At 35.7% G+C, this 14,748-nt stretch overlaps 1 protein-coding gene across 4 annotated transcripts in view; it reads left to right on the top strand.

Moving 5' to 3' along the window:
* TRRAP (transformation/transcription domain associated protein) overlaps positions 1–14,748 on the top strand; it is a 103,914-nt gene that overhangs the window by 32,199 nt on the left and 56,967 nt on the right. For all 4 annotated transcript variants that reach the window (XM_074886632.1, XM_074886628.1, XM_074886631.1 and 1 more), the window contains exons 29-44: positions 249–345; positions 796–917; positions 2,390–2,560; positions 3,313–3,381; positions 7,248–7,367; positions 7,696–7,815; positions 8,167–8,331; positions 8,737–8,918; positions 9,204–9,402; positions 9,824–9,952; positions 10,570–10,836; positions 11,410–11,616; positions 12,471–12,629; positions 12,713–12,847; positions 13,048–13,158; positions 14,444–14,590. In XM_074886632.1, the coding sequence (XP_074742733.1) occupies positions 249–345; positions 796–917; positions 2,390–2,560; positions 3,313–3,381; positions 7,248–7,367; positions 7,696–7,815; positions 8,167–8,331; positions 8,737–8,918; positions 9,204–9,402; positions 9,824–9,952; positions 10,570–10,836; positions 11,410–11,616; positions 12,471–12,629; positions 12,713–12,847; positions 13,048–13,158; positions 14,444–14,590 (2,400 nt within the window). The remainder of the gene's footprint in view (positions 1–248; positions 346–795; positions 918–2,389; positions 2,561–3,312; positions 3,382–7,247; positions 7,368–7,695; positions 7,816–8,166; positions 8,332–8,736; positions 8,919–9,203; positions 9,403–9,823; positions 9,953–10,569; positions 10,837–11,409; positions 11,617–12,470; positions 12,630–12,712; positions 12,848–13,047; positions 13,159–14,443; positions 14,591–14,748) is intronic.

The raw sequence follows: 14,748 nt of genomic DNA, 5'->3' as shown, positions 1-14,748 counted from the left end.
TAATTTTTGCCTGACTTTTCTCTGGTGGCAATGCTAATGGGGGTCTCTTGCTTCTGTATAATCACCAGTTTTCATGGGAATTTATGCCGTAATTTTGAGTAGAATTTTTCCCTGTTGGTGAAACTTGGAGGTTGATTAGTGTGTTTGCATAAGCTTGGCTCTTTGAGGAAAGAAGACCGAAGTGATAATACCGTTTCAAATGTGGTTCACAATGCTATGCTAAAATGATTGTTTATTTTCTTCCCTAGTTACTGAATTTGTGTGAAGCTGAAGATACCGCCTTAATGAAACTACCTTGTTACAAAAGTCTTCCATCGCTTGTACCTCTTCGGATTGCAGCCTTAAGTAAGAAAAACTTCCTAAACAAAATTTGATGTAGATAAGTGTCCTTGTGAGGAATGGGCAGTCTTCTTTCTAAAATCAGCAGAAATCTTGAGTGCTTGAAGACTGATGACTGCTCACTAGAGGTCACAGGTTAATGGAGAGAATAATGGGAAAGTATCTCTGCTTTTTTAATGAGTAGGATTTAGTTTCTGAAATGAACCCAAAATATTTTTACGCTAATTATGTTATATAGCATTAAGAAAACTTTAGAACACTGTTAATAGAATTTCCTTTCTTTTACTATTTTATGATGCCTGTTGCTTTTGGCAAAACATGCTATGCTTTAGCTGTCTGTAATTGAAGATGAAATAAAAGAAACTTGAAAAGAAGAAATTTAGAATTAGTTTTTTTTTTTCCCCCTCCCTTGAAATTGAGTTAACAAAGAGAACAAATATACTTTGGTATTTGCAGATGCTCTAGCTGCCTGCAATTACTTGCCTCAGTCGAGAGAGAAAATCATTGCTGCACTTTTCAAGGCACTTAATTCAACAAATAATGAGCTGCAGGAGGCAGGAGAAGCATGCATGAGAAAGGTTAGTGTATTAAAACAATGTTGCTTTTGAGGCCATTGTTCTCTCTGCTTTCTTCCTTGTTACAAAGCTTTTTGGGAAAGTTTTCTACAGGAAATAATGGCTGCTTTCTTAAGTTTTTGTTAGTGGCACCAATGTAATTAAGTTTCTGTCAGGTGTGGTTTTTTTGGGGTTTGAACTTAGCCATAAAAATGTCTTCTGGTTGAAATTGGGCATTATAAGCTCTTGGACAAGGACCATGGTAAGTCTTTCAGTCTTTCTGTGTGTCCAGTCTTTTGGTCTTTCTGTTTGCCTGGTCTTTGTAAATGCATCTTCTTTTCTAAATAAACAGTGTCTGTGCTTCCCAGTAGTTTTGCAAATGTGCATGTCTGACTTGATTGTATAAGCTTTTCTCTTGTTTCTTCTCTGTTCCTAAAAGAGAGGTGTTAGAGACCCCATAGTTGTGTTTTTGAAAAGTAAGCAATACTTAGCGGAATTAGATGCTGCATCACAGTATGACAGTTACCTTAAGGAACAGGACTGTGGCTGTACTGTTTAAGGTCGGAATGGTATCCTCACATGGTGCTAAACTACACTGTCTTGTTCTGTGAATGCTAGGTTAGACTGTAATAAAAGCTGGAAGGACATGGAAAAGGATATTCTGTAGTGATTTGCTGCCCGGTAGATATGCATAATTCTGATTCAGCAATATTTTAATACCATTCTTCTAAATATAGAAAATTATAATAAAAATTCTTTGTAATTATGTGTAGATTGTCTGGCATGTAACAGGGAATATAACTATAGTAATACTGGTGGTTTACATTTGTTTAGGCCATTGACTGATCAGAGGTCAGACGTTGTCTTTTCATGTGACTCTGGTCATGACAGGGAATTACTTACTACTTATGGATTCCTAGCAATACAGTTGGGTTGAGAAGTAAGAGGGAGAAAATAAGGGTTGTTCTGACCTATGCATTTGGTATAAGATTTTTCTGATCCTTTTTTTCCTGTGATAAATCCATGCCCACAGGATTTTTGGTTATGACAGGAAATATTCTCTCTGGCTGCTTGCAGCCAGGTTGTCTTGACCTTTTACATTACTCAGGATGCATGCAGATTGTAACACAGAATTTTGCTCTGTTGCCTTTGGCCAGGTTCACAGGCAGTTCTTAATAAAGCAGTGTCTAAGTAGTTTGTCTATAGCTGTATGTTTAATTTATAGTCATGGCAGTTTTTCAGTCTGTCTGTAATTAAGATCTCCTACTTGATTATTTTATGGGTATATCCTACTGTGCATCAGAAATACTTAAGTGCTTCCCAGATCCATCTTGTCACTAAGTATATTTCCAGCAGTAAATATTGTTTAAGCTATTGCATTCTGAAAGTACAAAATAAAAGAAGAAAAATAAGTCAGCAGAATTTATTTTAAAAAAGATGCTTGCACAAAAGTCTCTCCCCTCTCCACTGTATCTTAATCCTGTACTCTCTTGCAGTTCTTGGAAGGAGCTACCATAGAAGTTGATCAAATTCATACACACATGAGACCATTGCTTATGATGTTGGGAGACTATCGAAGTCTGACACTGAATGTTGTGAATCGTCTGACATCTGTCACTAGACTTTTTCCAAACTCTTTTAATGATAAATTCTGTGATCAGATGATGGTAAGCCCATTCAGGTTGTCTTTAGCTCTTCCAGAAGAAATTTTATTTTAGCTAATATTCATATTGTTGAAAAGTCAAAGAACAATTCAGTAGTGACTCAGTGTTTATATTGGAAGTAAAAGATTTTTGTTTCACAATTACTAGAAAATAACCCAACTTTAGACGTTTTGAGTTAATTTCTAAAGAGCTACTAAACTGGGAAGTTGAGATGTTCTTTTCTAGTGAAGACGTACCTAGTTATTCAAAGGTCTGTTTGGACAAATTTATCTTTAAGTAAGGTGCCAGCAGCATAATATATTAGGGAAACCCTTGAACGTATATTTTACTTCCTAGTGGGCTAGGTCTGTTTTGATGTTTTCTCGATTTAGAAAATGGTGGAAGGTATTGCCCTTCTTATTTGCAGTTTTTTAACGGTGTATATGAATTATTTATCCTTCTGCCATGGATATTTAAATATTTAAATGCATACATATCAAGCAAATCATTAAACAAGTGTAAGCGTATCGGACTTCAGAATTTTTGTGCCTTGTAATGTGTGTACTCTTATAAATCCTGCTTTCTTGAATACAGAGGGGACTTTTAGCAACGTTAAACTCTTCAGTTTGAGGGAATGAAAATAACTAATCATTTTTCCCTTTGTTTCCTTCAAACAATCATTTCTGCCTCTATTTCTTTTCTTGTAGCATATACTGTGTCTTGCTAAAATGAACAGTATAATTAGAAGAATAATACTAATTATCCTCTCTTTATAGCAACACCTGCGTAAATGGATGGAAGTTGTAGTTATTACCCACAAAGGTGGACAACGGAGCGATGGAAATGTAAGTTAATGAATGCTTTTGTGGAGAGACAAGAAATAAATAGTATTAATGTTTTGGAATTACAGAACTCATTCAGTTGTAAATGTTGCCGTAACTGATTACACACTCTTTTGTTACATGCTAATGAACTTATATGTATATTGAGTATTTGTTACAAATATTAGTAAGAGGAGCTTCTTATCTGCTAACAACGGTTACTTTAAAGCCTATATGTTACAGGTTGGTGTAGGAACAGCTCATTGATTTTTATTTTTTTCCCCTCAGGATTTTCTGCTTAGAAATCTGTTCTTCATTGGAATGGCTGATGAGCTCAGCAGCATAATCCCTCTTTTTTCACTAATATGTTTGATGTTCATAACATAGCCTTTTGGAAATTATACAGAATAATAATATAATCCCAGTTAATTTTAAATACAATTTATGAAAAACAAGTTCAGTATTTACCGGTTGAGATCACATTAAAATCTCTCTCCAATCCAAACTAATGGCCTCAGTGTTGAACTATGGGAAGCTGATCAATTTTCTTATAAATGGAAAATCACACAGCGTAATGACAACACTGTGTGCTCTTAGCAGTATGACACTGAAGGGAATTTCTGCTTCAGTGTGGTTTCATATAGATTACCACAAGTCCCATAATTCTATTAAGATTTTGTTAATAACTTATATTGAGTGTTGAGATTTATTATTGCAACTAGGAAAAAAATTGGATGGAATTTTATTACTTTGTTTTTCAAATTAGAATTAAATTAGATTGGCTTTTTATTTCCCTCAAAACATGGAAGTGGCTTAATGGCTTTTCATTATTCTTTCCTGTCATGGCAAAGAGAGTTTTTAAATCGGAATGTAGTCATTGCTTTGGATTTGACCTAGATGTTCTCTAATGGAGTAGAATTTATTTCTTATGTTTAAACTTAAAACCTGTGCATTTTTCAGTTAAATACATTTTATTCATGTTAGAGTACTTCTGAGGCCTACATATTCTTCTTTTGGGATTCACTTTTCCTCAAACATGATCTTTACAGGTATCTTGCAGATCTTTTTATAGCAATAGTCTTTTAAACCACAGTGTGACACCTCTAGAGCAGTTTTAGTTGTCCCTGCATCACATTTTATTGTGAATTCTGCTTTTAATGTTTTCTGTTGATGTTTTCTATGTAGTTGTGTGTTTAGTTTCCTAAACTTGTAATTTTTTTTTAGCGTTGGTTTAAAACCTATTCATGTTGAGGGGAAGGTGCACACCAGACACTTGAGAAGGAATCCACTGTCACATCTTAAGGGAGGAGAGAAGTCTATGGAAACATTTTCAAATAGAATTGTGTGACTGCAAAACTGATTGAAATAATACTTTTTTCCCCCCAGTTGTTACTCTAAAGTTTCCTTAAAAATAAAAACTCTAGGAAACTGAAGGAGAGCACAGACAGTGTGGTCTTTATACAATTGCTATGGCAGTATGTGTTCATGTGTCTGTATGTGCAGTGTGCTGTTGCTGTAATTGTATCTTCTAAATGTGGAGACACTAGAATGGTGAAACTGGTGGTCAGAGTTAATGTAGCTGGCCTTTCACTTGCTCTGATTTCTTCTTGACCATAGTGGGATTCCAAAATCTGAGCTATTCACTTAAAACCAATGTTGGGGAGTGTTATTGGAGTAGGTTGCATCGTTCAGACTGAGTGATTAGGTCTTGGAGATGGTAAACATGCAGTGGAGAATGGAATTGGTCAGGAGAGCCTTACGTTTGCTAGCTGAAGTGGTACAGAGAACTGTTACAATAACTTTTTTGAACTAGAGTTTTCACCTTTTTCCAGCAGCACTTTATGAAGGTGCCATTTGATGGTGATGCTGGTGTTGTCATGCAGTTCTCCAGCATAGTGCAGATAGTGGCTAGTCAGCAAGACTTCTTAATGAACCAGTCCAAAAGTCTATGGAATGAGGTTTCATATGTAAATTGCAATTCTAGACAAACTAAAAAGTTCAGACATCTCAGTTAAAAGTGCTGCAGAATAATAAAGAACTATTGTAAACATCCACATTGACACCAGAGTAGCTAAGCTCTTTGCTCACCTAAGTAATTTAATGAAAGTCGTACTGTGTTCCTGAACTGTGACTTGGCTGTTTAGATAAATGAACAAATTAGAACATAACATATTACGTAACATTTAAGATCTAATTCTTTGGCCCGGTGAGTGAAATCTTTGATTTTTAAATCCCTTCTTCCTCTCTTCCTTGCCTCCCCAAGGAAAGGTGTAGATTTTAGGTCATGTCTGATGATTGAAAAAACAAGTTTTGACTAGATGGTTGCTTCTGACCCTCTTGGGAACTGTGGCACCAGGGTGGAAATTCTGCATTACAGCCTGTTAGAAGGCTTGGTAGTTCAAGTATTGAAAGTGGTTTCATAATTGATGCTGGACAAATTTGTCTTTGAAGATGCTAAAATACTGTTTCCCCTGACTTAATAATCTCTAATATCTTTTTATTCAGTACATATATTTGAGAAGCTTTGTCTAAAGAATGTATGAGTAGCAAGAAGGATGCTTTTCATCCTAATTCTTAGGAGAGCAATTCAGAGCATGGGAGATACTCATTGTCTCCATTCTTTCAGTCTGAGATGAGAAAATAACTCTGCAAAGTCCGTTTCTGACTGCAGCCTGAAGAATAGCGTATACTGGTTTGTTCATTTATTTGATATTTTTGTGGGCTTTTTCTTTTCATGCTGTGACTTCTGTTCTGGTTCAGCCTGCCGCGGAAGGGGTAGAGGTGAGAAGCTCAGTGGAGGCACCAGGAAGTTCTTTGTTGTGGTTTTTTTGTTTTGTTTTGGTTTTATTTTTTTCTTTTAAATTGTGGTTTGTTAGTTTTCTTGTTGTGTTTTGGGCAGAGTGCATTGTGCCTTTGAGTGCAGTGCTGTGAATTGTCTTCTGTTTGCCTGTGGCAGAGTTGTTTTGATAACATTGCTGTTAAGGATGTTAAGCATGTTTGTAGTAGGAAGAGCAGGATTTTGAGTTTCTGTGAAGGTATAAGTGTTTTCAAAAGATTTTGTACGTGTTCTAAGTCCTGTGCTTCAATCCATGAGAGTAGTCTTGTGGGGGTCTGTCTAAGCAGATTATGTTAAAGGAGTGGGGCCTAATACTTTGTGCTTAAATTCAGTTGAGGAAACGCAATGCACATGATAATAGTCCTTTGTATACTGCATAGTAGAAATTGGTTTGAGGGGAATGGTGAGGGTGGATGTTTGGTTTTGTTTTTTCTGTTTCCTTTTCTTACTGAGGGAAATCTACACTCCAGTTAACTGAAATGTAGTCCCTGTTTAAATTACACAATGAAAGAAACCCACAAAATTGTCTCGGACTTTAGAAGAATTTAATATCTAATGGGAGAGCAGGGTTGACTTTTCTTTGAAGTAACCAGCTGTTTGCAAGTTACACTGAATAGCGCTGTGATAGCTGTCTGCCTTTTTCTTCATGTCTAGTGTCTAGTCTGGCATTGTGGGGTGTATATGAGAAATTGTTTAGAAAGGAAGGTCTGGCTTTTTGATGCATTAGCCACTTGGCGTAGTGCCGTGAGCACTCTGTAACTCCTCCATCGCCATTATCATTACATAATGTTTAGCTCTTACCTGTAAAACACCACTATACTTACAAAGAAAATAAAAATAAACCATGATATTACAAGGAAGGGAAGGGCAGACTTCCACAAGAGCAATTTTCTTCATGCATCATGGTAAGTAGATGCTGTATATATGTTAACTCTTTGCATTTGGTTGCTGGCTATGCTAATATAGAGAGGAAGAAAAAAGGTTGGATGTGTGATACTGTTTTGATATATTTGGCCGGTAATGTTAATTTAATCATGTTTCTTTTTACCTGTAGGAAATGAAGATTTGTTCAGCAATTATAAATTTATTCCATCTGATCCCAGCTGCCCCTCAGACTTTGGTTAAACCTCTGCTGGAAGTTGTTATGAAAACAGAACGAGCAATGTTAATTGAGGTAAAAGGGGAATTTAATATTGCTGAAACTTTTGCTTTACAGTATTTTAAAACATTAGTATATAATAATTATAGTATTTTAAATGTGGTGTGGGAACATTTAATGTAATAAATAAATATGCTCTTCAGGCCTTTTAGGGGGTGTTAACATTTGTCTTAGGCTCGTAAAAGTGAAGTTTTGAAATTGTCAATAAATTCTCATCATAGAAGTTCTGAACATTTTGTATCTGCATAAATGCCAAGTCAAATGTATTTTTCTGAGTGCTAGTAAATTAGTAGAAAATACTCTGTACTCTGCATTTTTAATTTAAGCTTTATGAATCTTTTAGGCTGGCAGTCCATTCAGGGAACCACTGATAAAATTCTTGACACGTCATCCGTCCCAGACTGTGGAGCTGTTCATGATGGAAGCCACGTTAAATGATCCACAGTGGAGCAGAATGTTTATGGTAAGCTATGTGGGGAGGGGAGCAGGAAAAAGCCCTCATCTTCACAAATCTGATGAACAAAAAGTTTTTCATCTTTTCCATCTTTTTTTCCCTGTATGACCTTGCATCCTTAATCATGGTCTTACTCTGACTGTAGGATGCCTATTCTCTGTTTTATATTTGTTTGTCCTGAGATGTTGTTTTTATACCTTTCCAGATTGTGTAGGATTAAGTTGTAGATGTTATTTTAATATATGTGAAATATAACCTCTGCAACTTCAGTGAGGAATATAAGAACTACAGGATGATACAGCCTTTTGGTATTTTTGCTTTTAAAGGTTGTTATTAAAAATATTTCTTCCCCTTCTTCAGAGTTTCTTAAAACATAAAGATGCCAAACCTCTACGAGATGTACTGGCAGCTAATCCTAACCGATTTATCACTCTACTGTTACCCGTTGGTACCCAAGCAGCTGTTAGACCTGGTTCTCCAAGCACTACCACAATGCGTCTTGATCTACAGTTTCAGGCTATCAAGGTATTAATTTGTTCTTGCTTGTCTCTGCACTAGATAGTTAAAACCTCTTTAGGTACAAGCCTGTTACATACAGGCTTTCAAGTGTGAGTGTATGTATTATAGCTCATAGAAAACCACTTGTAAAGAATGTAAAGTGTTTGTAGTCAGAGTCACTCTAGGAAGGGAACAGAGACTCAAATGAAGTATACTTTTTTTTAAATAAGGTTAAGATGCAAGAGGAAAACATGGCAACAAACTTTTTAAAAACAAGAATTTCCTTTAAAAATTGATCTAAACTAGTTTTTATTTGACTTTTTTTTTAGCATTTTAGAGCCCATAATTGACCTTAAAGAAGCTTTTATATCCTTTCTACTGACAGATCTGTTGCATGTTGACTGTGCATTTGTCTTGTTTTGCTTTTGACAGATCATAAGTATTATTGTTAAGAATGATGAATGTTGGTTAGCAAATCAGCATTCCCTGGTGAATCAGCTGAAACGTGTATGGGTGAGTGAAGCTTTTCAGGAGAGACATCGTAAGGAGAATATGGCTGCAACAAATTGGAAAGAACCTAAGCTATTAGCATATTGCTTACTGAATTACTGCAAGTACGTAAAAACATTTATTTCCTATAGCTTGCATACATTTTTTTATTAAATTTTGAAAATACTGTAAAGGTATACATGGGTACTAAAAATGGTTTGCAGTCACTGAAGACAAAGATTAATGTATTTATAATACTGCCATTAGCTCTAAAACCGTGCCTCTCGTACTGCCTGCTCTTGCCTGTCTGCTCATTTAAAACCAAGATTAGTTTCTTCACCAAGTCATCAGTATAGTAGTTTGTTTGGGTATTTTTTCACAGAAGCTTTTCATTTTATGTGTTTTTACAGGAGGAATTATGGTGATATAGAGTTGCTCTTCCAGTTGCTTCGAGCTTTTACGGGTCGATTTCTCTGCAACATGACTTTCTTAAAGGAATACATGGAAGAAGAGATACCCAAAAACTACAGTATTCCCCAAAAACGGGCTTTGTTCTTCCGGTTTGTAGACTTCAATGACCCAAACTTTGGAGATGAGCTCAAAGCCAAGGTAACTAAAGCAATTAAATCAAAGAAGCCTGGTATTTTAGATTTAATTTTCTTCTTGGGAACTAGGGCAACGAAACTTGCTTACTTAAATGTCAATGAGTTTGATAATTGGCAGAGCCATTTAAGTGAAAATATCATACCTGAAGAAGAGCGATAATAAACAGAGACAGCAATTCATCTTGCTTTCAGTGCTGACTACTTTAGTTTACACTTTCTAAGAATCTTTGCCCTTGAAAGGGTGAAAGAGGGGGGAAAAAAAATCTGTGTGTATCTGTTTCTTAGGATTTTTACTTATAGCTTCTTTTTGTAATGCAGTGAGCGTGTCTAACATGCAGGTTTGCATATAAAATTACTTGAATGTTCACTGCCATTAGAAGAATCTGATAGTTGAGTATAACTGGTATTTTGTTTATATTCTGTAGGTGCTGCAACATATCCTGAATCCTGCTTTCTTGTACAGTTTTGAAAAGGGAGAAGGTGAACAGCTGCTGGGACCCCCAAACCCAGAAGGAGATAATCCAGAAAGCATCACTAGTGTTTTTATTACAAAGGTAACAATCCTTGTTTATGTTAAAGCGTTTGGAAATTAAAACAAAAAGTTGTTCTTCTCATTTGGCTTTTCAATTCTGATTTTGTTAGTTGTGCTATTTCTAAATGCTGTGATCAGCTATATCAAATCACATCATAACATTGAACTGTTGTGAGATCCATCAGTCATCAGTAGGATTGGTTTATGGTATCTTTAGGACTTGAGTGTCTGTCTTTAGAAATGGACCTTATATGGCTGTAATCTCAGTCTTTCATAAGCAAAGCTTTCTGTGACTGAATATGATTATCTGTAATTCACTTAGATTTCATCGAACCAGTTAGTGGTTATAAAATAGATGTTGTTGAAGTTGAGGATTGGGTTTTTTATTTCTTTTTTTTTTTAATAGGTTAGCACTTTGGAAGTTCCTAGATATGCTCATTATTTAAGTGTTCTCACCTCAGGAGGCTCTTTTTTTTTTGGGGGGGGGGGTATTAAACTGAATCAAAAAAGTGGTTATAGTTATTAGTCTTAAAAACCACTCAAAAAGCAAAAACTAGGACTTTGCTTTTATAGATAATATTTTCCTCTTTTTTTTATTTTTGTCTGACCTTCCTTCTCTTTGATCATCACTGGGACTAGGTACTTGATCCGGAAAAACAGGCTGATATGTTGGATTCTCTCAGGATATACCTCTTGCAGTTTGCCACGCTTCTGGTTGAGCATGCTCCACATCACATTCATGACAATAACAAAAACCGGAACAGCAAATTACGACGTTTAATGACGTTTGCTTGGCCTTGCCTCCTGTCCAAGGCATGTGTGGACCCAGCATGCAAATACAGTGGACACTTGCTTTTGGCACATATCATTGCAAAATTCGCCATACATAAGAAGATAGTTCTGCAGGTATTGACTATGGGCTTGTATTCATACGTTTAAGGGATGTTGATAAGTTCTGTATTGTGCTTTTTTAAATTTTAAAATGCAGAGTAGAGGGTGCACAGTAGTTTTGGATACTTAGTATACAAGTGACAGTTAAATTCATGTGCAACAAGCAAATACAGAAGCAGCAACCCAAATATTAGTACAAATTTATTTGGGGATAGCAGAGTATAGAAAGAAGTTTGAAGAGAAGTGAAAACAGAGAGGGTAAGTGGGACAATGAAAAGTCCCTTTTGTTTGAATTAAGAAAATCGGTAATGTTTCTTCATTTAAAAGAGACATTTCAGTTGAGACAGAATGTGGGGACCAAAGAAAAACTTCAAATTGCATAGTGGAGAGAAAGGAAGAAAAAGGGAACATAAGGGAGACAGAAGTATAGACTATCTGCTTCTGATGATGAAGTATCATCATGTATTTACTGAATTATGGGCCTTTAGGAAAAAATGATGTTGTTTAGAAAAAGTATGTTCTTTATAAATTGCTTTATTTTTGTAAGTATGTAAAATATTAATGTTGATCAGAAACCTTGCTCTTTAGGTTTTTCATAGTCTTCTAAAAGCTCATGCGATGGAGGCCCGAGCTATTGTCAGGCAAGCGATGGCTATTCTGACTCCAGCTGTGCCTGCTCGAATGGAGGATGGACATCAGATGCTGACTCACTGGACACGAAAGATCATTGTGGAAGAGGGTCATACAGTTCCCCAGCTAGTACATATTTTGCACTTGATTGTACAACATTTCAAGGTACTTGTACCAGTTATTCTGTTAGTCACTGTATCTCAGCTATCAAGGAGGTAAACTGCAGTTGGATTAGAAAATAACGTAGTCTGATTTATATGGTTTAGCTTCAGAAGGCATCATCTGTCTACAAAGATATAAAACTGAAAACAACTATTAAAATTAGATAGCAAACCACTTAGTAAGCTTTATCATGATTGAAGTGAGAACTCAGAATGTTAGGTGAAAGTCTGCAAGATTAATTAATTGCATGTGCATTAGCAGCGCTCTTTAACAGAGTTTAAGAGTCGTTTAAAAAAGCACATAACCATATCCTTTTCCATCCTTCAGTCATCCTTGTTTGTTTGGGTTTATATATTCTGTCTCCAGCTAATGTATGTTGGGAAACATTACACAAATAGGGGAATGCTGCGGAATGTCAATACAGGAGCATTTTTGAAAATGCATATTAAAATATGATCCAAAGTGACAGCTAGCTAACATTCATTTAAGTCACTTATCAAGAATTGAAGCCTCAGTGCTTTTTAAAAAAATGTCTGAGTGTGTTCAAATGTGAGTTACAGCTCTCTCAAAGGATGAGCTAAAAATTGGAGTGATTGGTCCTTGAGAAAAATGATGTATCTTCAAAAGAACATCTTCATTTGGGTACATGAACTCCGTAGTCTGTACTGAAAATTGTAGCCAAAATTTTATTTTCAAAACACTAGTCACTTTTCTGGATTGCAAAAGTTGAACATGGGACAGATTTAGCAAACTTTAGGATTAAAGACTATTTTAACATTTTGCTTTATTTAGACTGTAGATTTTGTGTAGAATTTCATTGGTTAATGGCTAACACAACTGTGAAACCATCTTTTCAGGTTTATTATCCAGTGAGACATCACTTGGTTCAGCATATGGTTAGTGCCATGCAGAGACTGGGCTTCACTCCCAGTGTTACGATAGAGCAAAGAAAATTAGCTGTGGATCTTGCTGAAGTAGTTATTAAATGGGAGTTGCAAAGAATTAAAGACCAGCAGGTAGGAAGTCTAAATAAACTGATAAAGATTGAACTATTATACAGTTAAATGCTTTTTTAACATGCACATTGCTGATATTTCAGCCAGATTCAGATATGGATTCAAGTGCAAGTGGAGAAGGAGCCAGTTCTGCCTCATCTGCTGTTAAAAGAGGATTGTCTGTGGATTCTGGCCAAGAAGTAAAACGATTCAGGACAGCTACAGGAGCAATAAGTGCTGTAAGAAAAAAAACAGGTTTTGTTCAGAGACTCTGAAATCATAACCTGCACTGACTAAGCAATTTAGTGTAATTGTTTTTTCCACATAACTTGAAACTCTGTGTATTGAAGGTTATAGTTTTAGAAAATATTTTAAGTCTGTTCTGCTTGTTACCCTTCTTCAGGGTTGCTTATGGTTTTTCTGTTTTGTATACATGCAGGTGTTTGGACGTAGCCAGTCCTTGCCAGGAGCTGATGCACTTCTTTCCAAGCCGATTGACAAGCAGCATACAGATACAGTTGTGAATTTCTTAATTAGAATTGCTTGCCAGGTAGTGTGTTTATTCTGATATGCAAATACCAATGCAGCATTAGTGGCCAAAACCATAAACCCCTCTTTTCATAAGAGTCCTTTTATGCTTGGATTATTCTAGTGTTTGTATACTTTCTTTCGATAAAAGGTTAGAAACTTTAATGTGAAACCGTACAAAAAGTAAAATGTTTTTATTTTAAGGAGGAAAGAAATTGAATTTGATAACCAGTTTCTGCATGTTTTTCATTTCACAAATGACTGATATTATTCATGAGAGGTATGCTTTAGCTTCTTATTGATGGCATTGTACATTTATAGCTTGATGCAGGGAGCGTGCACTTTGAAATTAAAGCTTCAAATGTGAACTTTGCCATCCAGATTTTGAAATGGAAAGAGTGAGTCTCCGTTTCCCTGTGCTGTTGATCACTTCTGGCATTTTGGTTGTTCTTTACTTTTCATGCAAGTACTATATCAGGAGTGACATGATTGAAATAAACGTGACTAGTAGAATTTGGCTTGGGCCAGGCAGACTTCAGAAAGGTTCCTTTAAGCGTTTTTATCTTAATTTATATATTTGCCTGATGCTGCAAAGTATGCTTCTGCTATTGCCTAGATTTAATGGCAAGAATATTTTACCCAAAACCAGAAGAATATTTAGAGAGTTTAATAGGGAAAGATTATGTCAATTACGTGTCTAAGGATAATGATTGTAATTGTATTTTCAAGATCAATTACATGAAATTACTTCTTTTCATGCAGCATGTAGAACTGAAGCTTTTCACCAAATTTTGTTAAGAATTAACTTTTCTAGAGTGGGGAAAATTAGCTGGGTGTAGCTCAAAGCTGACAAATTTTATGGCTTCTGCTTCTGCAGCAGGCTCAGCTGGTAAGTGACATGGAATTTTACACACCACAGTCCATTGCACAGAATAAACATTCTCTTGAAGTATAATGATGAATTGAGTAAAGAGCTATGTATGTTTATGGATACCTTGCAAACAGAAAAGATTAACCATCTTGAGCATGTTCAGAGTTGTAGTAATAAAGTATGGGATTAAACTTTTTTAAAATAATCCTTTGATGGGTGATTTGAGGTAATTAGCTAGCAGTTTAGACAGCAGTTCTGATGTTTACTATTAGTTGTCAGCTTTTTATGCAGTTAAATACTCTGTGACTATACTGATAAAACTACTTAAGCTCATCCATTTCAGAAATAAGAAATTATATGCTTGCTTGGAATGCATAATAAATTAATGAGTTGGTTACAAAAGGGTGTCATTTTGTTAACTCTGATAAATTGCTAGGTAAATGACAACTCAAACACTGCTGGATCTCCTGGGGAATTGCTGTCTCGCCGCTGTGTCAACCTTCTGAAAACAGCTTTACGACCAGACATGTGGCCAAAATCAGAACTGAAGTTGCAGTGGTTTGATAAGCTGCTAATGACTGTGGTAGGTAACGTTCTAGTCCTGTAGGTTTTTAGGTTTCACTAGCACATATGTTGATTGAGTACTAGTGATACCTGGATACTGATTTTTAGAGTCTTAATCTTTTCTTCTTTGTAGTGAAATACATAAATTGTTAAGTATGTGATTTGCATCAGTGGTTA

The sequence above is a fragment of the Strix uralensis genome, chromosome 16, assembly GCF_047716275.1.
Source record: "Strix uralensis isolate ZFMK-TIS-50842 chromosome 16, bStrUra1, whole genome shotgun sequence".
NCBI classification, from domain to species: Eukaryota; Metazoa; Chordata; class Aves; order Strigiformes; family Strigidae; genus Strix; species Strix uralensis.
The sequence above is the reverse complement of the archived record's forward strand: the minus strand, read 5'-3'. Positions and strand labels throughout refer to the sequence as shown.